Here is a 22185-nt window from a genome sequence, read left to right on the forward strand (position 1 = left end):
AAATGATGAAGACGGAAGTATATTCCTAGCCCACAGAATTGCCAAATATACAAAATCGAACATGGAAGCAATAGTAAGTGAGCCACTCGTCCTCTACAAGCGGTCAGTCGTGCAACAGAATATAGGAGAAAAGTGTTTCGTCCTTTCGGACTCATCAGGAGAGGCACACACCTCCCAACACAATGACCTACCTTCGTACTTACCAGCTACCAGTCCCATCTTGAAGTCGACCTTGCTTTGCCGCCGAACCTACAACTGACAAAGTCCCTGGCTCGCGCGAGGTCAGCCACGGCGTACGGAAGGCATTGCAACACACGCGAAGCAGTACGATCGCTGCAACTTGCTGGGCCGGCCATGAAAGTTGCACGCCTCTTGAAACCACGAAACCGCCGAGACGCAAACCGGTGCTGCCACCCGCTCACGCCTCTTGTTGTTGAATAAACGCCTAGACATAAATAACGCCCTTCGAATCGCTCCATCGGCGAGCGATCTCAGCACCACGCTTGCGGCCAATCGCCATCGACCTTTGCAGCCCGCCGTATCTTGATGGGGGGACCGACGCCTCCGAGTGTGAGGACGGGGAGGGAGACAATGAGCTCTCCTTCCACCAGGCGACCGTCTTGCCAGAGCTGAAGGAATCAAAGGATGGCGATGGCGATGAACTTGAGGAAGTCGAACCAGCGACGAGGGTAGAAGCGTTGCAGGTGAAAGGCATGTGGAATATGTGGGATATAGCAGAGATAATTGTGGTAGCAGATCAAGAATTGTGGGGGTATATTCAGCGTATGTGAGGTTTATATATCATTCCCTCCTTGTCGTTGGCTGACGCCGGATAATCCAGATTTGGTGTATAGACGCCATGAGTAATCTATCTGACATCGACAGAGGCTGGCATACATTGTTTCGGCGCATTGGAACCACCGTTGAGACAGAGCGTCCGCCCACCGACGCTACCTGAGCGCCTGAGCCCTCGAAATCACGTCCCCGACGTTCGACGCGTACGGAACACCGTCTACGCGTTCGCGGCAAGACAACCATGGCGATCATTTTTTATTTCCGCTATAAGGTGAGCTACGTTTCTCAGAATACGGATTTGGCAGGACCCAATTCGGCAGTCCACCCTTTCTGTGAGTCCACCGGATGATTAACACAAACAAATCCCCGCCGTCAATCTTCATCTCTTTCTTTTTCATCAGTTTGTCCTGTCGCCATCACGTGGGCGCGTAACTATTATGCGTACGCTGTACACTTCCGAAAGGGCCGACTTACCACTGGTGGGCAATAAATGTCCGCACCCTGACACGGAGTCAAAGCACGAACATAGGTTTATGTACGTAGCACATGCCATATTTGTGACGAAGAGTGGTTGCCTGAGAGAATCGAGCCTATCTAGCCTCCGCCGTCGGCAGCAACGATGCGGAAGCTGCATGGGACGATCTGGTCCTCATGGTGAAGGGAAACCACAGCGGAGGCAGTGCCTTTGTTGTCTGTATCTATTCGTTTCAACTAGCTGCAGATACCCCGATCTTTCGCCTCAGCAAACGGCACCTGGACGGCAGAATCAGCTCTTAGGGACAGTTACTGGGGCTCCTGCAATGTCTACTTTGACGCATATTGATTTTCACCACTTCCTCGTTAAGCCATCTTCGCTCATAGGTGCGTTATAACAAGATCATTATGATACCGTTACTCGATACATCGTTATACTACATAAATGCTATCATAAATAAACTCGATCCGAAGATTCCTCAAAAACGATCTATCCAAGTGTATGCTCATGGGATCGGGCGCTCACAACTGACGCTCGAATGCCTTATCGTCCCACTCCGAATCCGTGAACGTCCGTCTCGCGTCGGCCTTCGCAGCGAGCCGTCCAGTCGAGATGCCCGACTCTTCGTGGATGAACATGCCGTGCTTGCCCGACTTGTCCATGCTAGCGTCGTCGCCGTGCGACACGGTCTGGAGCTCTACGTTGACGGTGAGCTCGGTGCCGCCAGGGAATGTGGAGTCGGTTGGGCGCTGCGAGGCGAACTGCGGGCGCGACATGGTGTCCGTCTCGCCAGAAGACTCCGACGAAGGGATCTTCACACCGCGGATGTCTTGGACGGCGCGCACGAAGGACTATCGAGGAACGGTCAGCGGGCGATCCATAGAAGTATACGGATGGTACATGGCACGTACTGGATCGTTGCATGCGAGCAGGGCGTATGCAAATGGGCGCAGTCCGTACAGGACAAGATCTGAAAAGCGCCGTCAGGAGACGCTGGGTAAACGGGGAATAGTTGGACGCACCGGCGACGAGGAGACGGTAGTCGAGTTCGGTGTGCACGCCCTTGATGGACCCGAAGATGTCCAAGCCGATCGTAGGGTAGTTGATAAGCAGTGAGACGATGGGATACAGGGCTAGGTTCGAGTTAGCTAGGTATGATCGAGCACCATGTTTCGGGTCACCCATGCTCACCGATACGTATGATGACACCTCTATATTTGCGGGCCTGGATCGAAAGTATGGTTTGCGCAGAGCTAGAAGCCTCTGAACGGTGCCCCGTCGCGCCGCTCGTATGCAAGAAACTAGGGTCTGAGGCTTTCTGGATGAACCTGGTGTTCAACTAGCAGAGCAATGAGTACGTCAACGAGGATGCTAGAAATGAATTAAACGGACCTGGAACTTCGCCATCCAAACGAGCACGGTTACGGAGCATATCGTCTCGATCGTGGCAGCGAGAGCGATCCAGAAAGATTGGGTACCGATAAGCCATTGGACCTTCGTGTGCTCGTCGGGGTTCTTGAACCAACAGGTGAAATTCGCTTCGTCCCATCTGCATGGCGCCAATACAGCGTTAGAGGCGGCATCTGATGGCCGACAGGTAACACGCACCCAAACTGGTTGAGACCGAACGCCGGGACCGTCAATACGATACTAAGCAAGGAGACTACGATAACATAGTATTTCTCCATTGCTTTCCCGTTTACCCGGTGTACCAAGACGAGCCTGGGGTAATTAGAAGATGAGCGAGCGATGTGGGCCATAGAGAAAGATATTTACTGAAGGTTGATGGCGATACATGTCGTGAAGAACGTCGCAAAGTTGAGCGTGAACTATGGATACAGATCAGCACTGCTGCTACTCGAATGAAACGGACGGCTGAGTGACTCACGTTCACTGCAAAAGCACCGAAATTACATAGCGATCCCGGGCCTGTCTGGGCAGCAGTCACTGAGAAGGCTATGCCATAGAGAATGCTGAGGGGTGTTAGCTATGACGACGACGATACGAAGCACCGGAGACTCACTTGAAGAACAGAGAGTAGCAAAGGAGCCGAAAGCTGACTCGGTCTAAGTGTGGCCTTCCCTTCGGAGACAGAGCGGCGGCACCATAGGCGAGAAGGACCAGAAAACAGAGGATCGTCCCGGGGATCGTGCAGGCGTAGGCCAAGACACCGCTGCAGCAGAGTCAGTCCTTGGGGAGTGGAGTCAGAGCGAAGTACTTACAGTGCGTCAGCCTGTTCTAGGGTAATCGAGGCGCGTTTTCGCAATGATGAGAATGCGTCCATGGTCCTGCACGCAGCAGTAGGTCGTCGCTGCACGAATGAGGAGTGGTTCTTGTGGGGGAAGTCTCACAGGAAAGAGTCTGCTGGCTTCTCTTATTCGGCGACGCTCTATTGAATTCGGAAGTTCTGGAGTATCCAAGAGATGTCTCCTGGCATGGACACACATCAGCAAATGAAGAAGATTGATGGCATGGTGGAAGAACACTCACCGGAGAGTGTCATGAAGGTACGATGGAGTGCTTGTGGGCAGGAAGGCAGTGGGTTATTATTGCGAGATGGGTTACACGTTGTGCAGCCGAGCATTCCCATCTGTACGTTGGTGAGAAGCCAAGCCCAAACATAGTGATCGCACTGGCGCCGCTTTCCATGGAGTGTATGTCTTCTAAGGTGGCTCTGCTTCTGGGCCATCTGGAACAACGACTGATGGCCCAATGGCATGCGCGGTAAGAATAGAGGTTGGGAATGTTGGTGCACGGTGAGAGTGTAGATCCTTGTTTGGCTATATGGCTTTGTGGCGCCCACGCTGATTATCGCCGGAAACATACTGTCTCTTGTCAAACGCCCATGATCACATCACTGCAAAGACCAAACATATGTACCAGCGAGACGCGATAGCGCTATTTTCAAAGACACGCCCTGTTGTTTTGTCAAGTGAACTCGCAAGGTTCCCGTCGATACCGATGTTGACGGAAAGTTTCGTCCGATATCACCCAATCGCCAAGGGTATGCCGTAACGACCTCTTCTCTTACTTTTATATTATGAGCCAAGCTCTCTCTGTCGATCCCAATCAGATTGGCGAAATGCCTCACCCACTTCTGGTACGATCCACGAAACATAGTCAATCACCCACCATTCTGACCGATATCAAAGCAACGAGAGTTCACGGTCTAAGGGGGAGTGGATCCATGGTGGTCGAAAGGTACGATCCAGCATCATCGTGCTTGACAGCGCCCGTGCCTTGATTTGTCGACTTTGCAGCAGATGGCCGAGATAGACCTCACGGGAGAACGTACGGTTGATGTCTACAAATAGGCATCGCAGTACGGACATGGTTGTCCGCTCACCCATCGTCCAATGTCGGGGTTCTACGGCGACGAGCGATCCAAATGGCCATGATGCATCAGGCGCTACATATAACACGGACGTACGAATATGTGACCTCGAGTTCATGCTAACCCGGTTCCGTATCGCAGAACAATCAAGAAGGCGCCCATCAATGCACGTTTGCAGTCACCTGGTGATTGGGTTGTGATGCTTCTCCCGCAGAGCAACTCGTGTTCTGTGATCTGTCAGATCGTTTCTCGCAGCCGCCAGCTGGGACGCTAGCGTATGTCTCCAATCTTCTTGTGGGATAATGGAAGGCCCCGCAGATACCAACAGCGGTTTTATTATATATAGAACCACTCCCATTGGCGCGAAGTACAGCCTTTGGGAATGTTGTGGTCTTGCTCCGCCGCGCTCGACGCGCTTACAAGTCGTTTCCTTCTATCTTTCGGCTTGAACATAAGTGTTTGCTTACTACCATGACGGGTTTCGAGTCTACGCAGACGATCAGCCTTGCCGCCATAGATCTCTTCAAAGACACACCAGCTCACGGCGGGGAATGCGATCTTGCTTTGTCGACGTCAAGATGCTGAAGACCGGTCGTATATACGTCGACAACGCCGGCGGATCCCAGATTCCGCAAGATGTAGTGAACCGAATTGCGGAAACTTGCTTGGTGCAGGCTATTGGGTGTGCGCGCAGAGTGTACGCAGGGTTCAGGAAGGGAAGGAGGCTGCGACGAAGCTGTTGAATGCGACGAGTCTCGACGGAATCGTGTTCGAGGGAAGTTCAACTGCGAATATGGACGTGCTGATGAAGCGTTTGGAGGCAGAAGGTGAGATAGGTTCGGGCGACGAGATCATAGTCATGGCCGGGGAGCACGAAGGTGGGTAATTTGCCTGGCTCAAGGATTGGCACTTACCCAATGGTCTCTGGCCAGAAGAAGCTTGCTGCTCGGCATGGCATCGAAATCAATTATCCCCTACCTGGCAAAAAGGCGTCTGGGCCGCTGGGTTATGGATGGGAGTACAAAAATACGAGGCTGGGGTACATGATGATGAAAGGGTGGATAACTGCTCGCTCTACGTCCTAATTGATACATAACCCCCAAGTAAGGAAGATTTCGATTTTTCGAGATCTGCGCGAGGACGCACGAGGGTAGTGGGGAGGGCGTACGGTAGGGCTGCTATGAGCACGAGACCATGGAAGGAGAGCCAAACGTGCGACCGAGGCAGATGAGCGTGAAGCCAGGATGTCATACGGGGTCGACTGCTCCCTAGCGCCGTACGAATACCAGCGCAATGATGAACATGATGCCAGAGAGGGCGAGCGTGGACCAGAACGACGCCGCGTAGCCTCTGAACTGGGATATCGGATCATTGGGCTGGCGGGAGTTGATGCCCTCCGTGATCGACGTCAAAACTAGATCAACATGACTTAAATACCAATACTGGAAGAAAAATGATGGTAGGGTAAGAAAGAATGTACTCACTAGCGACACCAATCGTCGAGCCGACCTGGTACGCCGTATACATCACAGCGCCCACTACGCCCTCCTCTCCCTTCCGCGCGTCGCCCATAACCGCCGTCGTGCACCCCACATACGCACTCGCCAGCCCGAGCATCCCCACCACCATCCCCGGAAACACAAACGCCCAATACCGCTCCCGCGTGCCCGCCAGCGCAAACAGGGCGGAGCCCGTGGCGGTGAGCAGCTGCGCGGCGACGAGGACCCATTTCGCGGGGAGGTACGGGAGGACGCGCCCGATGAGGTAGGACGCGACGCCACCCGCGACGCCGATGGGCAGGCAGCGGAGCGCGGCGATGAGGGGCGAGTCGTGCCAGAGGTTCTGGGTCGAATGAAGATGCAGTTGAGCCGGTGCATTGGTTGGAGTGTAGTGGAGATGGGACGTACTAAGAAGATGCTGACGAGCTGGAGCTCGCAGCCGAGACACCACCAGTACGGGCTGAGCGCGTAGAAGAAGAGCGGGGTGAAGTTCTTGTTCCGCCACGTCCGCGGCGGCAGCGCGGGGTGCGCCACGATGCTCTCGATAATGAAGAAGGCGATAAACGCAATCACGGACAGGATGAGCGTGGCGATGACTTGCGGGGAGGCCCAGCCTATAGGTATGTATACGGTTATGCAGTTCGTTAGCTGTTTCCAGTGAGAGGGAGAAGGAAAGGTGCTGTTACTAACCTGCATCGACGGCGTCTGAGATGGCGTACACGAAAAGGATGAGCCCGGCTGTGAGCGTCAGGACCCCGGGAATGTCGACGCTGCGCCGCTCAGACTTTGGGGGCGTTGTGTGCGCGGGCAGCAGGAACCACGCTGCGACAGACATTGGGATAACCATGATCGCACAAAGGTAGTGGACTGCATTGGATACCCGTTAATACTGCCCGTGCATTAGAAGTGTGAACATAGAGTATAAGGTGAGGGAGTGAAACGTGCAAGAGAGGTATTAAATGAAGAAATCACGCACCCCAACGCCATGAAGTGCGCGCGGTGAGGATGCCACCCACGACGAAGCCCGAGATGTTGCCCACAGTCGCTGCGAGCGAATATGATGCGTACGCCACGCTGCGTTCTATGGGGTCGGGAAACGTCGTGCGTATCATCGCGATCCCGGACGGGACGTTCATAGCAGCGCCTAAACACGCCACGGCTCAGCTTCTCCCGTCCTACATAGACTATAACCTATGTGAAAAAGGATGAACGCACCCATCCCCTGCAGCGCACGGAACACAATCGCCATGACAGGGTGCACGCTCGCGCCGACGGGAATATTGAACACGCCGACGAACGCAAAGCCGAGGCAGAAGATGGGCTTGGGGTGGAAGATGTCGGCGAGCGTGCCGGCGACGAGCATGAACGAGGCGAAGGTCAGAGTGTAGGCAGAGAGGATCCACTGGAGGGCGCCCGGGGCGAAGTGCAGGTCGGCGCCGAGCTAAATGAGTTGGTATGTTAGAGAAGGAGGGGTGAGAGAAGGGAAAGGTGCCCACCGAGGGCAACGAGACGAGGACAGCGCTTGCGTTGAACACGTCGAAGAACTGGGCCGAGCAGAAGACCCCCAGCAATACGAGCTTGCGGCGCGGCGAGAGGGATGCGTACAGCGCTCCTTCGACCTCGCCGTCTGTGGCGATTTCGCTGTCACGCCGCGCTTCAGTTTTTGTGTTGTCAGAGTCTGGATGTGGGAGTTCGATGCGACCGTTGATGACGATGGACGACGAAGACGGGGAGGACGTTGGGGGCTTTTCTTTTGCGGGCGGGCAATCATTTGTGAGCGTTGGGGTGCGGCTGACTTGGGCGGAGGACATTTGGGTTTGGAATGCTGCGAAGTAAGGAGATGGATATCATTGGATGGTCTTGGTCGTATATAAGGGAGCTTTGTACGATAGCTAACTGACAGCTAATAACTGGCAACCGAGGGAGGATCGGCGGATAGATGGAGGTTGACTCGGAGATTACAAGTTTGCGTCGAGGAGACTGCTGGTATCCTTATGTTGTAGACTTCCTTGAACAGTGGCGCATGAGCATAGAGCCGCATGTTTTGAATAAACCGACGGGGATTAGAGATTAGAATGCGAAGTGCTGACCGTGTATGTCCTCAAAGCTTAAATACATTTTTCTTCCACGCAAACGGGCCCCACGAAGAAAGTTAATCATTGCGTGCGCCTTCAGTGTGTTGAGCGTATATGATCCATGCTGGCGGAGTCCTGCGAACAAGTGAGGCAGGGTTTGACTGAAGACGAGACATCGATCACACGCATAACGTGATGCTTATCTGCACCATGTCACAATTCTACACCCCCACGTACGTCTTTGAGGCCGGGACTACACGTCTACAGAGGAAAATCGACGGGAATGGTTCGAGGCTCTGAGTCTAAGCCAATATGAGGGTTAGACGGCAAATGGAAAGCAGGTCATGAAAGCTTAACATAGTTCTCGCGTTGCGTGGATGTCTGTGTCCTCAAATTCATCTATGTTTTAGTGGCCGCAGTAGCTTAAACCACGACTTTGCCCTCACCTATCAAGCGGGAGAAATATAAGTAATTGGGCATGTATCACACACAAAATATACTAGTACACGAGAGGTAGATATAGTGAAAGACGACACGATATCGTGAAATATACAACAAAGCAATCAAGAGCGTAGACGTTCGGAGATGAATCAGGCTTCTGCATCGCTATCAGTATCGAGTGCCTGCGGATCTAAGGTTGGTGAGAGACGAAGATTTGTGGAAAGCGACGCTGGCGTGGAAGGAAGGCTTTTCGTGAATGTATCCGCATCGAACGAGTATTCGAGGGGAAGCTGGCATCCCGGAAGGAAGCGTGGCGATAGCGGGAGGCTCTGAGGGACTTCCTTGTATGATGCTGAGTCCTTCTCGTAAGATTCGGTGCCCTGCCTCGTTATTCGGCGCCCCTTGAAGCGTGGCGATGGCGGGAGGCTCCGAGGGACTTCCTTGTATGAATCTGTGCCCTGCATTGTGATTCGGCGTCCTATGCATAGAAGAATGGTCAGATAGAGTCACTAAATGAAAACTAGTAGCTCGTACTCTTTGCTTGGGATTCCTCCTTCGGTCCAAGCTGGTTCGACTGTCGCTTCGGCCTGAGCGAGCTCGCGGCAATGAGCTGTCCGTTGACGCTGGGTTTATGTGATACCTGAGGCATTATTCGGTTGTCCGGGATTTCTGCTGGTCGGATTCGCCCTGTATCAAACTGGACGTCCTTGTTCTGCGTCTTCCAGAGGTCGATGTATTGGAGGATGATCCGCTGCATCGCTTCGTGGAGGTGGAGGATGGGAGGTGGCGGCTCAATGAGGCCCCACTCTGGGCTGATTTGATCTGCCAGATCCAGGAGAAAGTCTTCAACGTGAGCGAGCTCTGGGTGTAGCCACTTTTCCCATCTTGGCCTGCGGAGTAAACTCAACCTACTGTCTCCCGAATCTTCAGATTCGCCGATCTCGTGATTGGCGATGTATTTCCATGCGCAGTTGAGTCCAAACTTGTCGGGATCCTCGAGCGCCAGGGGATCTTCTGGCGCGCTGTCCAATGGGACAGCAAGGAGCAAGAACACTACAATGCACCAGAAAACCGACTCTGCATCATGCCGAGGACGGTGCTCAAACTGCGTTACACACAGGTTGCGGTTTTTCTTGTGCTTCCTTTCCATTTCCTTGGTATAAACACCCCCATGACATGTGGTGCTATCGTCACAGAATGCCCGCAAGCCAGAGCGATCGTTGGAGTATACCTGGGCGTATCGATCGGCAAGATGAATTGGCAACTCTGGCATACTGGGGAACTGACTGTCAGCCACAAGCAGACAGCCAAGTGCAGGTGAACGAGCGATGAACTTCGGTGTTCCCTACATGTTCGATTAATCAGTAGCCTCCCAATGCACTCCGTGGAAGAACTCACGGTACGACAACGCAAGGGTTCATCATTCATATGGATGGTGTCTCGCCTTGCGACGAATGAAGGTGATACCGCCGCCTTTCGATCCAACTCTGCTGCATTGTCCAGGTCTCCAAGACGAGCCATGGGATCGGCGTTTTCTTGCCTGAATTCATCGCGAAGACATTAACAACCAGGACAGCCAATGGTGACAAACGTACTTCTCAATTATCTCGTTGACGAAGATCGGGCGATATTCAGTCCCCTTGAATTCCTCCTCATCTTCGCCCTTGAAGTCTTCGGCCTGAACGAAGATATTGCCGTGACTGATGTCGCGATGGATGATATTGCGCTCCATCACCGCCCAGCGGTGAGCTGTAAGTTGTTTAGCACCCGAGAAATAGGCCAATATGAATATGGTTCACCTTCGAGGATGTCGTACATGCATTTGAGGAAATCAACGAGACTGGGGCATTTTCGCAGGGATTCTCCCCAGGTATGCATGATCAGTCGAGTCTTGATGCGCGTGGTGCTCTCAACCGTCACTGTGATGGGACAACCGCGCTTCCACTGAACATCGTATTCTTTCTCGACTCGCAAGAATCCAGGGGCGGGGCCTTCCTTGTGGAGGATGTCGTACAGCTCGCCTTCCCTAAAGCTGGAATGAACGTCGCGATACGAGTCCTTGATCGTAATTGGTGTATCGCCAACTTTCGCTACCCATGTCATCCGATGCCAAGGGTCTCCAACGACTCTGACAACACAGTTTTCGTAAACTTTGTCGCCATCGCGTATATTCCAAGCGGGAGGACCGAGGACATCACCAGTATCAGCCAGAGTCACGCTTGGGTCTCGGGTTGCGAAGTCTGGGTGAGGAACGTAGAGCGTGTAGACATACGAGACCAGCGGAACGAGGTCAGACCAAGGGAATTCTTCGGACGTTTGGAGGCCAGCAGGGCAGCTGTACTGAATGATGTAGCCAACGGGTGAGATAGAGAGCCCGTACATCCCAACCAAGTCGGGGCGAGATTGGTTCGCGAACGCCAAATAGGCTCCAGATTGACGTGGTCCGTCCTTCCTGTCGGCCTTGCCTTTTTCTTCGATGATAGTTAATATATGGTGCCAGGGAATGCGCGCCGTGTCGTCTTCATCAAGAAGGAGGCTGATAGCTTCCAGCAAACCCACCAAGTCGGGGGCTCCCGCTTCGGTGTCATTCGGATGGTACTTCGGCGAGCGCGAATGGTTGTCACGGAAGACTACGAGATCCTTGCCTTTGGCGTATTTAACTTTGACAAAAGCCAAGTGTCAGTACAGCAGACGATTGGTGGAGTGTATACGTACGGCGTATGAGAACACTCGCACGACTGAGCAGTTGCGCGAGAAGACCGTAATCTGTCTGTCCGGTGGCGCGAAACTGGTTTACCAGTTGAAGGAGCTCCTTGTCGTTCAGGATGGTGGCAAATGACCTAGTCGTGGATTTGTGTAGCCGTAGCGAGCTGAAAGTCGCCGACGGAGTCAGGTAGCCAGTGCGGTCGATTATGTCGGACATCTGTCGTCTATTGACTGCAGGTGGTTTCGTCTTCTTCACGGGTGTAGTCTGGGAGATAATATGATGAGCCATGGTGGTAAATTGCAGAAGAGAACTCGCACTCTCAGAAGAGTTTATACTCACCTGAAATGGCCACAATCAAACAATGGACACGAAGTGGCAAGTGGAAGTGGCTTGGTGGTAAGAACGAACGAGTTGGTTCCAAATTGGGCCACAGTTGTTTGTCGGAGTACGTATCGGAGTTGAAAGCACGATCCATGAACAGCACTCCCTGCGTTTTCAACGAGTGTAAGTACCACAACGCTACGAAGCGAGTCACTGTTAATCCATCCAAAATTATTACCAAAATTACCCTCATACCTGAGCTACGCTGTCGCTCACCGGAGATGAAGCGATGATAACCCCTGCAACCATCGACAGATGTGTTGAGTATACGTCGCTTGTTAACGTTGTCGGGTGCGCAAGGTCTACCACAAGCGCCGGGCTCATGGATAGCCACAAGCTTATACCGTCGAAGCTGCCTCAAGTCGTTTCAGAATTAATATTGTCATTTGAACAACATGCGTGGGACGACACCTTCGACAAGCGGCGAGGGGAATGGGATGATTGACGGCGCTGACAGCGGTCATTAGGACGTCGATGGCCTTGCCCAAATACATCGTCGGCAGCCATGAAAGACCTCCTACGCAATTGTAATACCCATATTTTTCGCTCTCGACCCCGCTGCTGCTCGAATAGAGATTTCGCTTACAACATTGTCGTAAGTGTGATTGCGCAGAGACCCTCAAACCACGAGCTTCGTTCTTTTAATATGGACCGTGGTGACCAGACGGCTCGCGTTGGGGGGTTGCCAAAGTCCAATTTGCCGAGAGGAGGCGTCGTTGTGCAGTTCGCTTGAGCGGCCAATCCACAGAACATTCGCGCAGAAATTCGCCGTGCTTGCGATCGATGTGGTTGTTTTTACGGCTTCGGTGTTACTGAAAACGCTGGAGAGCCATGTAGGCGGGGAGGCGTGGGGGTATCGCTTGCTTGCTAGCACGCTGGCATTCCGAACAGTGAAGCAGAGCGATTTCGATGATGGGGAAAGGAAAGAAAGCGGTATATCAATTGCATCCTCCCGTGACCTGGGCCTTTATATACCCTCTGGGCAACAAGTGTGCGTCAGCCGCGATTTTCGACCCGCCGCTGAACAGCTGCCGACTCAAAGTGAGCCACGAGCGTAAAGCTTTGGTACGGATCGACTAAGTCGGCATTGGGGAGGAAAGGCGGTGGACCATACGTGTGGTCCTTGCACTGGGGGTGAGGAACGGCAAAATTCGGATGAGGGCGATAGAGGGAATAATTGGGGTACTTGCCAGTTGTATGCAGTGGATGCGTCCGACACATCTAGAGCGCCCGCAGGCCGACCGGGCTCCACGACAATCCATACAACGAGCCCGCTACGCGGCGTCGTCATGGCCGTCGTAGAGTAGAGCGGTGGCGTACACTGAGTACTGAGCACTGAAGATGGCGCGCTTCGATAGCGACTTCTTGCCTGCGCCGAGTCCAGCACCCGATATGCATACCAGTGGTCAGTGGTCAGTGGATCACAAACGAACGGCCGGTTTGCGTTCAATAATCCAGACAAGACTCGGTCCGCATGCAGCCATCCTTGTGCCACGATAAACACGCCGCCGCAAACGATCAGCGGCTTCATTACCAGCCGTAACGCCCGAGAACGCCCGAGTCTATCGTACGGAAGGACGTCTTGCAAGTGGGGGACATCCCTTATAACTGGTGTTGCGAAAATGGACAGCACGCTGGTGTCGGTCAGTCTTTCGATGGATTATGGCGTTTATAAGTGTTGATAGATCCTTGTCGGTGCTTCACGGATTTGCTGATGAACACGCCCATGTTCTTGTTCATGCACCTTATGTACTAAACGTTAAACATCCGGCCAAAATGCATCCACGCATCAACGCATTCACATATCCACGCAACGCATGAATATACGACCGCCCAAATTCAGCCAAAGTCCCGCTTCCACGACCGATTCCCCAAGAGAAGGGAAGGAATCGGTCGTAGAATCGTGGACCCGGGGACTCTGGTTTGAATCCGGCGCTGCGCGCGAGCGTCACGCATGTGTTGGATCTTGGCCCTCCCATGCAATGTAACCGCCCTCCGCCCTCCGCCCTCCGCCCTCCGCCGGGCTCATTGATGTCCGGAGTGTTCTTGGTGTTCTTGGTGCGGTGCCATCAGCGCTGAGTGTAATCCGACAATCCGACAATTGGCAATCCGACAATGTGCAACGTGTGGGGGGAAGCAGAAGCGTCGGAATCCGGTACATGGTACATGCACGCGTATCTGCCGTATCTGCACATATCTACCCAACCACCTCGTACTCCTCCCCCTCGCTTCCACGCTCATAACCGGCGGCGTACCTACAGGACGAACTAGCAGTTTGACCAACAACGGCTGCAGACATCGACCTCAGGAGTATCTCAAATGGTGCAGAATGGCGCTAATCACGCAGGCAGCACGTGTACACATAGCCTCATCAAACTATGGTCGCTTCCATCTTGCAGAAGACCTTTGTGTGGAATTTGCAGCGTGTTCATCGTGAGGCCGGAGTGAGGGAGTACATAAATGCGACAGCCCTGGAAACCCCCGTGTATCTGATCCCTCCAGGCATAGATGTCCTTTGGATATATCAAATGACTGTAATCATGGTGGAGCCGTGATACATCAAAGACCACGACTACTGTATGGCCTGTTTGATACATCACACAGTAGAACCTTATGTCAACGTCCCCGGCAAAGCCCGTCCTCTTGTCGTCGTCGTCGGTTTCCGCCCCATTCCCTGCGCCCCGCCCTTCCGCGCCCGCTGTCCACTTTTGGAGCATCGAATCTGCGTCGAATCTGCAGATTCCTTACCACGTTGCCTAAATGTCGAACGGCCAGGTGCCCATCTGCCACGTTGCCTGAAAGCCTCCCCGGGTGCGCTTCCTTCCTTCCGCTTCTTCCCTCACTAATTTCGGCCACGGAGGAACATAGAGTAGAGACATAAAATTTGACATATCAATATCCACATTCTCGGGCACCCCGCCGTGCTGCCAATTTGTGTGTCATCATTCTGTACAGTACAGCATTGTCATATAGCGGTGCTATCATTTCTGCAGGCTGTTTCATTTCAAATGTTTTTTATAGAAATTATTTATGCAAAACATACTGACAAAAAGCAAATGGTCGCGGCAATGAATCGTCGCCTGAATAACACAGGTCCGTTGTAACCTACAGAGTCGTTGCCAGACGGCCCGCCTGGCGACGACTCGCCAGGCAGTACTCAGCGTGAACAAGTCAGCTGACTTACCCCTGACATGCCAGCGCAACGAATTCACCTAAGTCCATCGGCGCTTATTCTCGCCAGTGCAACGAATTTCACGCAAGTCCGTCAAGATTTCACTCAAGCTACTATCACACTTTATTCTCTCTGTCTGACACATATTGTTTCTTGTATTTCATGCATATATCATTAAACCATGTACACAGACACATCAAACTACATAAGGACTAGCAAAGCGACGATTGTAAGAGGAAAACGGCAGCGGTAGGGACGACACAGCAAAATGCCCACGCAGTGGGACGTCTGGACCCAACTACTTACTTGTTCTCCTTGCCCTTTCTCGCGATCACTGTGGCCTCGATCTCCTTGCTTGGTGCTGGCTTACGAACACGTTTAGTAGTGACGATCAAGTCGGGGTCTTCGCCGGCCTTGCAAGTCCGCTTGCGCTTTGGGGGCCCGTTGGTACCAGCCGTAGGAGCCTCCTTGGCAGCTGCTGGTTTCTGGGCGTGCATGGTATTGATAACGACGTCGGGGTCTTCGGCAGCCCTGGGACTACGCTTACTGTTCGCGTCTCCGCCGTCAGCTGCCGTGTTCGCATCTACCGTGGATGCAGGCTCCGTTCCGTTGGTGTCTGTCGTACTAGTGGCCGTGGGTGCAGGCTCCATTTTGCTGGTGTCTGCCGTAGTTGTAGGTTCGTTGGCGGTAGCTTCCCTTGTACCCAGAGTTACGTGGTCGATAGCAGCACTTGTGGCGGAGGTATCGGGTACGGTAGCAGCAGAGCTAACCGTAGGAGCAGTAACGGCGGCGATCGCGGTAGCAGCAGAGCCGAACGTAGGAGGTGTGAAAGCAGCAACGGGAGGAGTTACAAGGGGGGCATGGTGGTGGTAGGGAAGTCCGGGCAATGGCGCAAATAGCTCTTCAACCATGGATGGGAATTTCCCTGGTGGTCCGAGGCCCTCGAAGCCGTTGACGCCAATCGGAATTGTGGACGTTTGAGTTAGTTCGGCAAGTGCCTGTTCCGGGTCGAAATCCTGCCACAAGTCGTTGTCGAGATCCGTCTCCTCGTGGTTGCCTAGCGTGAGCGCCATCGAAGTGATTGTGGCAATAGGTGAGGCAGCGGAATGGGGCATCTCAGCGGGAGAGCTGGGCTCGGATTGGGGTTGAATGGGACGAGGGACCTGGGAGGTGGAGTTCAATGCCCGTGACGCACAATCCTCGGGAGCTAAAAGTTTATTAGTACGTGAGAGGAACTGCAGTGGGCAGACAACGTACTATATACAGTGCGGAGGAAGGTCGCAAATGGTGTCACGAGCTTTGACGTGAAGTTGGGGGTGGCATCGGAAAATGAGAGGCCGGCCATATTCTCGCAGGAGTGAAAGCTGGAAGTGCTGCTCAGACGCGGGAGAAAGAAATAGAAAAAGGAACGTACGCGGCAGTGTTAATCCTTCCACCGTTTGTGGGATCAGGTCCACCGGCAAACAATGTAAAAGACCACCCAGTTCGTGAGTTCAGCTCTTGGGCGAAGGCATTAAAATGAATCGGAATGCTCTTTATCGCCCTGGGTATGATTAATGATGATGTATAATGAAGACAAGGTTGAGACACTCACGCAGCGTAGCTACTAGGTGTAATTTCTTCCTCCGGCTCTTCTACTGGCTCGCTCAACCGTTTTTGGTACTCTTCGTTCATTTGAGCTTTCACTGCGGGGGTTTCATCGTCGAACGCGGCTGTTGAGTGAACATGGAGGAGCGCGAGGAACTCCTTTCTTGTGGGTACTTTGCCGTTGAGCTCTTTCACAATGAGAGGTTTAATGCGGGAAGAGTAGTACTTTTTACAGTACATTTGGACAAGTTGGGGACGGCGAGTTTTCTTTTGGTGGGTGACGAGAACAACGGCCCGAACTTTTGCTGATGCGTGGTTATGATACCAGCGGTTGAGATACTATGTTCAGGGTCAGCGACAAATATAGCCACTACTCCGGTTCCAACTTACTTCCCTCTTCTTCTCTACCTTCGCCGCTAGATCCTTCCTCCTTTCCTCAGCATCCTGGATGGAGGTATCTTCCACTATTGGATACCGTTCGAACCACTGTCGATAAAGCACCGGCCAGAACTTGTGCAAGGTGCTCTTTTTCCGGTTTTCCAAGAACGTGTCGATAAGGCTCTCAAGGAAAGCCTTCTGTTCGGCATTAACTTTAGAGGGGGGGGCCATCGAGGGTTATAGAACACAGGTTTGAGCTTGATGCTTGGGGGGCTACAGCACACGTAGGTGATATACCCAGCACACCTCATCTTTTTTTAAGCTTTTTCAGCCGCCCCCTCTGTACGTCTTCTGCGTCTTTTCATTTGCCACATGCCATAAGAACTCCCCCTGCCTCGCGCCAATTCCTCCAGCAACAACTCCCCGTCGCTAGTCAGCTGTATCAGCAACATTTCCATGGATCCTGCTACTGCTGCCCACATTACCAACCTCCTTGACCGCCTTTCGGTGGGGACTATCGTTCAAGCTCCTGGTACGTTCGTTTCAATGGCACCTAACTTCTGCTTACCCGTCTTCACAGTTGCTGCGGGCTTCTTCGAGTGCCCCTCTTGCCACACAATCCACCCTCTCACTGTTGCTCATACACCCGCTGCTGCTGCTGTCACCGCTGCTGCTGCTGCCGTCCCCGTAGCTGCTGCTGCCGTCCCCGCGGCGGCTGATGTCGCCCCTGCCGCCCCCGCCGCCGTCCCCAATGCCCCCGCCGCTGCCGTCCCCGCGGCGGCTGATGTCGCCCCTGCCGCCCCCGCCGCCGTCCCCAATGCCCCCGCCGCTGCCGTCCCCGCGGCGGCTGATGTCGCCCCTGCCGCCCCCGCCGCTGCCGTCCCCGCTGCTGCTGTCCCCAATGCGGCGGCGGCGGCGGTTCCACAGCCTGCACCTGAACACCCCCCTGCCGGTTCTAATCCTAACGGCCCATGGTATGCTGTTGTAACTGGCCGCCAAGTTGGCCTCTTTCAGGATTGGTAAGCATTCAATATTTGCCAGGAGGTCTGACTACTCATGCATATGGTTCGAACAGGCGTAGAGTCGTGGCCCCCCTTGTCCTAGGAGTTCCCCATTGGGACAGCCAACGTTTTTCTACCTACGCGCAGGCCCGCAGGCACTACAATGACATGCTTGCGGCAGGCCTTGTTCACATTCACCACGAGTAGACTACAGTTGTTGTACCTGAGATGTTACCATTCCCAATATCATTGCTACGCGTCCCCATTCAAATTGTGTGATATAAGTGCTATCTACACCAGGGATTGGTACATGAGCTGCTCGCTGGAGTACATATCAAATAGTTCGGCCTTGCCAACCAAGAGATGACACATGATGTCATCAAAACAGCATATCACTTGGTCGATCTCCCTCTCTACCTGTTCCGCTGCCCGGTATTCGTCTCCCACCCCGACGACTTGTAACAAAGCGTGCCCGCACCGTTGTATAGTGATTTTCATACTTTCGAACTCCATTGCAGCATCATCAATCTCGTTCCTCAGAAGGGAGAAGATGAAACACTGGCATATTTGCTGGAAATATCCACGTACGGAGCCTTTAATGAGCTCCTGGGTCTTTGCGGCAACCTGGGAGACCAGGGCCATCCACGCAGGGACATCGTCAGGATCGGGATATGCGCTACAGGGATGTGAGGTCAGGAGAACTCTGGCATGTATTAGTTACGCACCTGGGCGGGGCTTCGGCTGGAGCTGCACCAAGGATAGGCTTGTTCCTATAGATAGATAATTGGTAAATGAATGTTATATATGAATATGAGAACGTACTTGACTCTTTCGTGGCGGTAGCGGCGGGCCACTCGGCGAGAACTGATAGCAACCTTTTGCCTATAGTCGCCGGTTTGTGCTGAATTTCACGTTTATTAATTGATCTAGGGCCCCTACTTACTTGTGGTAACTTCGCTTGCTTTTCTCTCGATTGGCACGAGCCTTATCTTCCGGAGTTTTGTAGATTCGGGGGCGACCGCGGGGCATGGTTGAGGAAATAGGTGGTGGATGGTTATTGTACAACTCTAAATCTTGAAAGGCGGCTGTCTGACCTTTATTCATTTGGCTGAGTGTCAGTTGTTTCTGCATTTGGACACCAATGAGCGGTTGAATACCCGTAAAAATGCCACCAACTTACACATGTATCTCATATGAAAGACTTCCTTGATTTATTTTACATCCCCTCCATGTCTATCGCACGTTATAATATTATCTTGTATTGCTCCTATTCCGAGGAAGTCAGATGACTTGAGTTCAATTGCCTAATATGGTGGTAAATCTCGTTAAGCGCCCCACTTACGCTCATTCCTTACCACCATAACCACTGCTTTCCGGTGAGTTAACATTTGTCCTAAAGCCCCCGTCCTCTAGATTTCAACCGAGTTCCGTTAGACATGCGGAACTTACTCTTCTGGGAAGTAGATGAGCCAAATGATCTGACGCGAAGCATCGATGCATTCACGTTTGAAATGCTTCCGTACTTCACCAATGCGTTCGACCGTGGCGAACACAAGGACTTCTTTGTGGCAGCACTCCCCCTTTTCTCCGACCGCTTCCCAACAGCCTCCTCCGAACAAAAAAGGGTGCGTTCTTCTTCCGCTATTGCACTTGCCCCGTTTGAAGTAATCCGCACCACAGCTGTTTGCCAAGGAACTCATTTACCAAGACGGCATGACCTTACTTGGAGGTAATGTCGACCCTCCTGCACCATTCGACGGGAACTGGAGAGAGGCTATCACATTGGAAGCTGACCGTGAACGCCGGGTACGTTCATTGCAAGCATAATCTTGTCGGATGTAACTTACATTCAACAGCGCAGCTATTGGCGACAGCATGGTGAAGGTGACCCCATCGAACACCAGTACATTATCGCCTTTGCGACGATTGATGGGGCCACCGATTCGTACTCACAATTGTAATGCACTGTTGATTGATGTATTGATCGTGAGATATATAAACTGACTGTGAGATATATACATTGACTGTGAGAATCGGAGTGTGTGGTACTAAACAACCTAGGTATCCAGCGTGGCAACTTGCGGGTGCTGGCCACCGACACTGAATACCCCTTCTTGATCAACTCATCTTCGTCGGACAGGACTGATATAAAAAGGCAGGCCCTTTTATTGGTAAGTGCTCATTAATACAATGCAACGTCGCAAGAGGGCTCACATGGACATTCAAGTGTATGAAGACTGGGAGCTTGGCGCTGGCTCGAGTACTCCGTCACAGCCCCCAATCACTGAGTCAACAACTCACCGGCATGTCGACTATGTGGCTCGCAAGAGGGGAATCTCTACCAAGACCTCATACTACAGCACTGAGGCCCTATCTACTGTCATCACGGACGATCATGGGCATGACGAGAGCAGCACTTACGATTCCGTGTGGGACGAAACAACGGGGCTTCATAGGATTGAGCACGACAGAGACGACGATGAGGAGGTTACTTGCCTCCCGAGGACTACTCGCAAACGCACGATGGCAGGGGTTCGTCCTTGCCAGTGTTTCTGTATGATCGAAGGCTGACATCTCGCTCACTAGGATCAACCGTTGTTAGTGTGGATGCATGAGCGCGATACCTTTGTTCAGGAATTCCTACGGTTGGAGGGACGAGCTTACCCAGATGCTGGGTGCCCCGGCGTTCACACAGAGCTTGCCTGTGGAAAAGACGCGCTTTTCCGGTGTCCCCAATGTTTCGACCCTCGATTGTTCTGCCAGGACTGCATAGTGTTGCTGCACCAGGCTCTCCCACTCCATGTCGTCGAGGTAATGAGTCTTACTCCAGTTACGGCACAGTGATCAGAGCACTAATAACGTGTAGATATGGAATTCAAGGTTTTTTCAACGCTGCAGTCTACGATCGCTGGGCTTGCGGTTTCAATTGGGCCATCCCATTGGCGAACCCTGTCTGAACCCAAAGCCAGCAAATAAGGACGAGTTTGTAGTCATCTCATCTCATGGCATCATCTCCATCAACCTCGACTACTGCGCTTGCCTGTCGGCCGCCGATACTAGTATTCAGCTTCTCCGGAGCCGGCTATTCCCAGCGACCACAATCGAGCCTCGAACTGCAGCCACCTTCGATGTCCTGCGCCTTTTCCAGTTACTCACGTTCGGTTCCAAGGTCTCTGGCTTTGAATTTTACCACTCACTTGCGCGACTTACAAATAACCTCGGCCAAATATTACCTGTAAGTCTTGTTTAGATATGGGTGTACATTTCTCTAATGCAAATAATAGGACCGCTATACCGCCTTCATGAGAATAGTTCGGGAATGGCGACACATCCGGCTTCTGAAACGTGCTGGGCGCGGACATGAGCCGGGTGGTGTTTTGGGTACGGCTGAGGGCTCATGCGCAGTCCTCTGCCCTGCCTGCCCTCATCCCGGAAAAAATCTTCCACCCAATTGGCAGGCAGTGCCGGGACAGCAGTAAGTTCTTTGATAAGCCGCTCCGTTTCTTTACTGACTACCAATAGATGGATTTATTCTCTTTTTCTGGCAATCGATGCCAACTTCCGACTCAAACGGCTTGGCGCGTCCAACGACATTCGTGACCCTGGCCTCAACAAAGGCTACGCATACTTTGTGGAGGAGAAAAAGTTCAAAGAATTTCTTGAAAGCTTTGACGGTGCCCCACCTGACGAGGCGAGTACGTGTAATAACTACGACGCCGTCAAGCTTGCCAGCATTCGAGGGGGGAAGGGCACTACGACTAGTGGGGTCGGCACCATCGAGTGCAGTCGCCACGACATGAAGCGACCCCTTTCCGTGGGAGACTTGCAGAAGGGCGAACGGTATGGGTGCTTCCTGATACATCCAACGGTCTCATTAATAAAGTCTATAGATACATTAATATGGACTATCTCTATTTCTCAAGCTTGCGGAACCACGCACCTCAGGTCGTCGTAACCTCATACGACATCGCCTGCCAATGGTCACGTAATCTTCAAGCTCGCGCGGCAACCTACCCCGACTCTCTTGTTGGCGTACAGTACAACGAACTCAGCATCAGATACCTAGTACCGAAGTTTCACTTATATGCCCATCGCGACGACTGCCAGATCAAATACTCATTCAATCTCACACCTAAGGTTGGTCGTACCGATGGCGAATCACCTGAACGTGGATGGGCCGCAATGAACCCTGTCGCGAGCAGCACCAAGGAGATGGGTCCCGGATCACGTCGGGACACACTGGACGATCACTTCGGTGATTATAATTGGCGTAAGGTTATTTCATTTCGTGAGGCGTCTAACTACTGAGTAGACTTAATGCTGATGACCCTCTGTTCGTA

General features: G+C 52.8%; 10 protein-coding genes across 10 annotated transcripts; 4 read left to right on the top strand and 6 right to left on the bottom strand.

The window, feature by feature from the left end:
• Window positions 1-445: 445 nt before the first annotated feature.
• On the bottom strand, window positions 446-715 carry PC9H_000039 (uncharacterized protein; the record flags this gene model as incomplete). Its single annotated transcript, XM_036769702.1, has 1 exon — window positions 446-715. The coding sequence occupies one exon, from the start codon at window positions 713-715 to the stop codon at window positions 446-448; it is 270 nt and encodes an 89-aa protein (XP_036635547.1).
• Window positions 716-1389: 674 nt separating this feature from the next.
• On the bottom strand, window positions 1390-3989 carry PC9H_000040 (uncharacterized protein; the record flags this gene model as incomplete). The annotated part of the gene is made up of 13 exons (XM_036769703.1): window positions 1390-1478; window positions 1803-2121; window positions 2182-2240; window positions 2293-2418; window positions 2462-2609; window positions 2663-2819; window positions 2879-2992; window positions 3047-3099; window positions 3159-3243; window positions 3294-3443; window positions 3493-3558; window positions 3761-3790; window positions 3838-3989. 13 exons carry the CDS (start codon window positions 3987-3989, stop codon window positions 1390-1392), a joined length of 1548 nt encoding a protein of 515 aa, XP_036635548.1.
• Window positions 3990-5182: 1193 nt separating this feature from the next.
• On the top strand, window positions 5183-5490 carry PC9H_000041 (uncharacterized protein; the record flags this gene model as incomplete). Its single annotated transcript, XM_036769704.1, has 2 exons — window positions 5183-5286; window positions 5310-5490. The coding sequence occupies 2 exons, from the start codon at window positions 5183-5185 to the stop codon at window positions 5488-5490; spliced, it is 285 nt and encodes a 94-aa protein (XP_036635549.1).
• Window positions 5491-5872: 382 nt separating this feature from the next.
• On the bottom strand, window positions 5873-7914 carry PC9H_000042 (uncharacterized protein; the record flags this gene model as incomplete). Its single annotated transcript, XM_036769705.1, has 7 exons — window positions 5873-6018; window positions 6089-6446; window positions 6512-6717; window positions 6794-6970; window positions 7080-7247; window positions 7319-7544; window positions 7600-7914. 7 exons carry the CDS (start codon window positions 7912-7914, stop codon window positions 5873-5875), a joined length of 1596 nt encoding a protein of 531 aa, XP_036635550.1.
• Window positions 7915-8768: 854 nt separating this feature from the next.
• On the bottom strand, window positions 8769-11614 carry PC9H_000043 (uncharacterized protein; the record flags this gene model as incomplete). Its single annotated transcript, XM_036769706.1, has 6 exons — window positions 8769-9097; window positions 9154-9964; window positions 10018-10159; window positions 10215-10368; window positions 10419-11279; window positions 11335-11614. The coding sequence occupies 6 exons, from the start codon at window positions 11612-11614 to the stop codon at window positions 8769-8771; spliced, it is 2577 nt and encodes an 858-aa protein (XP_036635551.1).
• A 3567-nt stretch (window positions 11615-15181) lies between these two features.
• Window positions 15182-17075, bottom strand: PC9H_000044 (uncharacterized protein; the record flags this gene model as incomplete). The annotated part of the gene is made up of 5 exons (XM_036769707.1): window positions 15182-16086; window positions 16137-16243; window positions 16294-16422; window positions 16474-16805; window positions 16857-17075. 5 exons carry the CDS (start codon window positions 17073-17075, stop codon window positions 15182-15184), a joined length of 1692 nt encoding a protein of 563 aa, XP_036635552.1.
• A 225-nt stretch (window positions 17076-17300) lies between these two features.
• On the top strand, window positions 17301-18052 carry PC9H_000045 (uncharacterized protein; the record flags this gene model as incomplete). The annotated part of the gene is made up of 3 exons (XM_036769708.1): window positions 17301-17376; window positions 17425-17863; window positions 17920-18052. The coding sequence occupies 3 exons, from the start codon at window positions 17301-17303 to the stop codon at window positions 18050-18052; spliced, it is 648 nt and encodes a 215-aa protein (XP_036635553.1).
• Window positions 18053-18136: 84 nt separating this feature from the next.
• PC9H_000046 (uncharacterized protein) lies at window positions 18137-18874 on the bottom strand (the record flags this gene model as incomplete). The annotated part of the gene is made up of 4 exons (XM_036769709.1): window positions 18137-18521; window positions 18571-18615; window positions 18668-18727; window positions 18789-18874. 4 exons carry the CDS (start codon window positions 18872-18874, stop codon window positions 18137-18139), a joined length of 576 nt encoding a protein of 191 aa, XP_036635554.1.
• Window positions 18875-19281: 407 nt separating this feature from the next.
• On the top strand, window positions 19282-19806 carry PC9H_000047 (uncharacterized protein; the record flags this gene model as incomplete). The annotated part of the gene is made up of 3 exons (XM_036769710.1): window positions 19282-19470; window positions 19526-19651; window positions 19702-19806. 3 exons carry the CDS (start codon window positions 19282-19284, stop codon window positions 19804-19806), a joined length of 420 nt encoding a protein of 139 aa, XP_036635555.1.
• A 229-nt stretch (window positions 19807-20035) lies between these two features.
• On the top strand, window positions 20036-20618 carry PC9H_000048 (uncharacterized protein; the record flags this gene model as incomplete). Its single annotated transcript, XM_036769711.1, has 2 exons — window positions 20036-20377; window positions 20448-20618. The coding sequence occupies 2 exons, from the start codon at window positions 20036-20038 to the stop codon at window positions 20616-20618; spliced, it is 513 nt and encodes a 170-aa protein (XP_036635556.1).
• Between the last annotated feature and the right edge of the window lie 1567 nt (window positions 20619-22185).

This window comes from Pleurotus ostreatus, assembly GCF_014466165.1.
Source record: "Pleurotus ostreatus strain PC9 chromosome Unknown scaffold_1, whole genome shotgun sequence".
Taxonomy (NCBI): Eukaryota; Fungi; Basidiomycota; class Agaricomycetes; order Agaricales; family Pleurotaceae; genus Pleurotus; species Pleurotus ostreatus.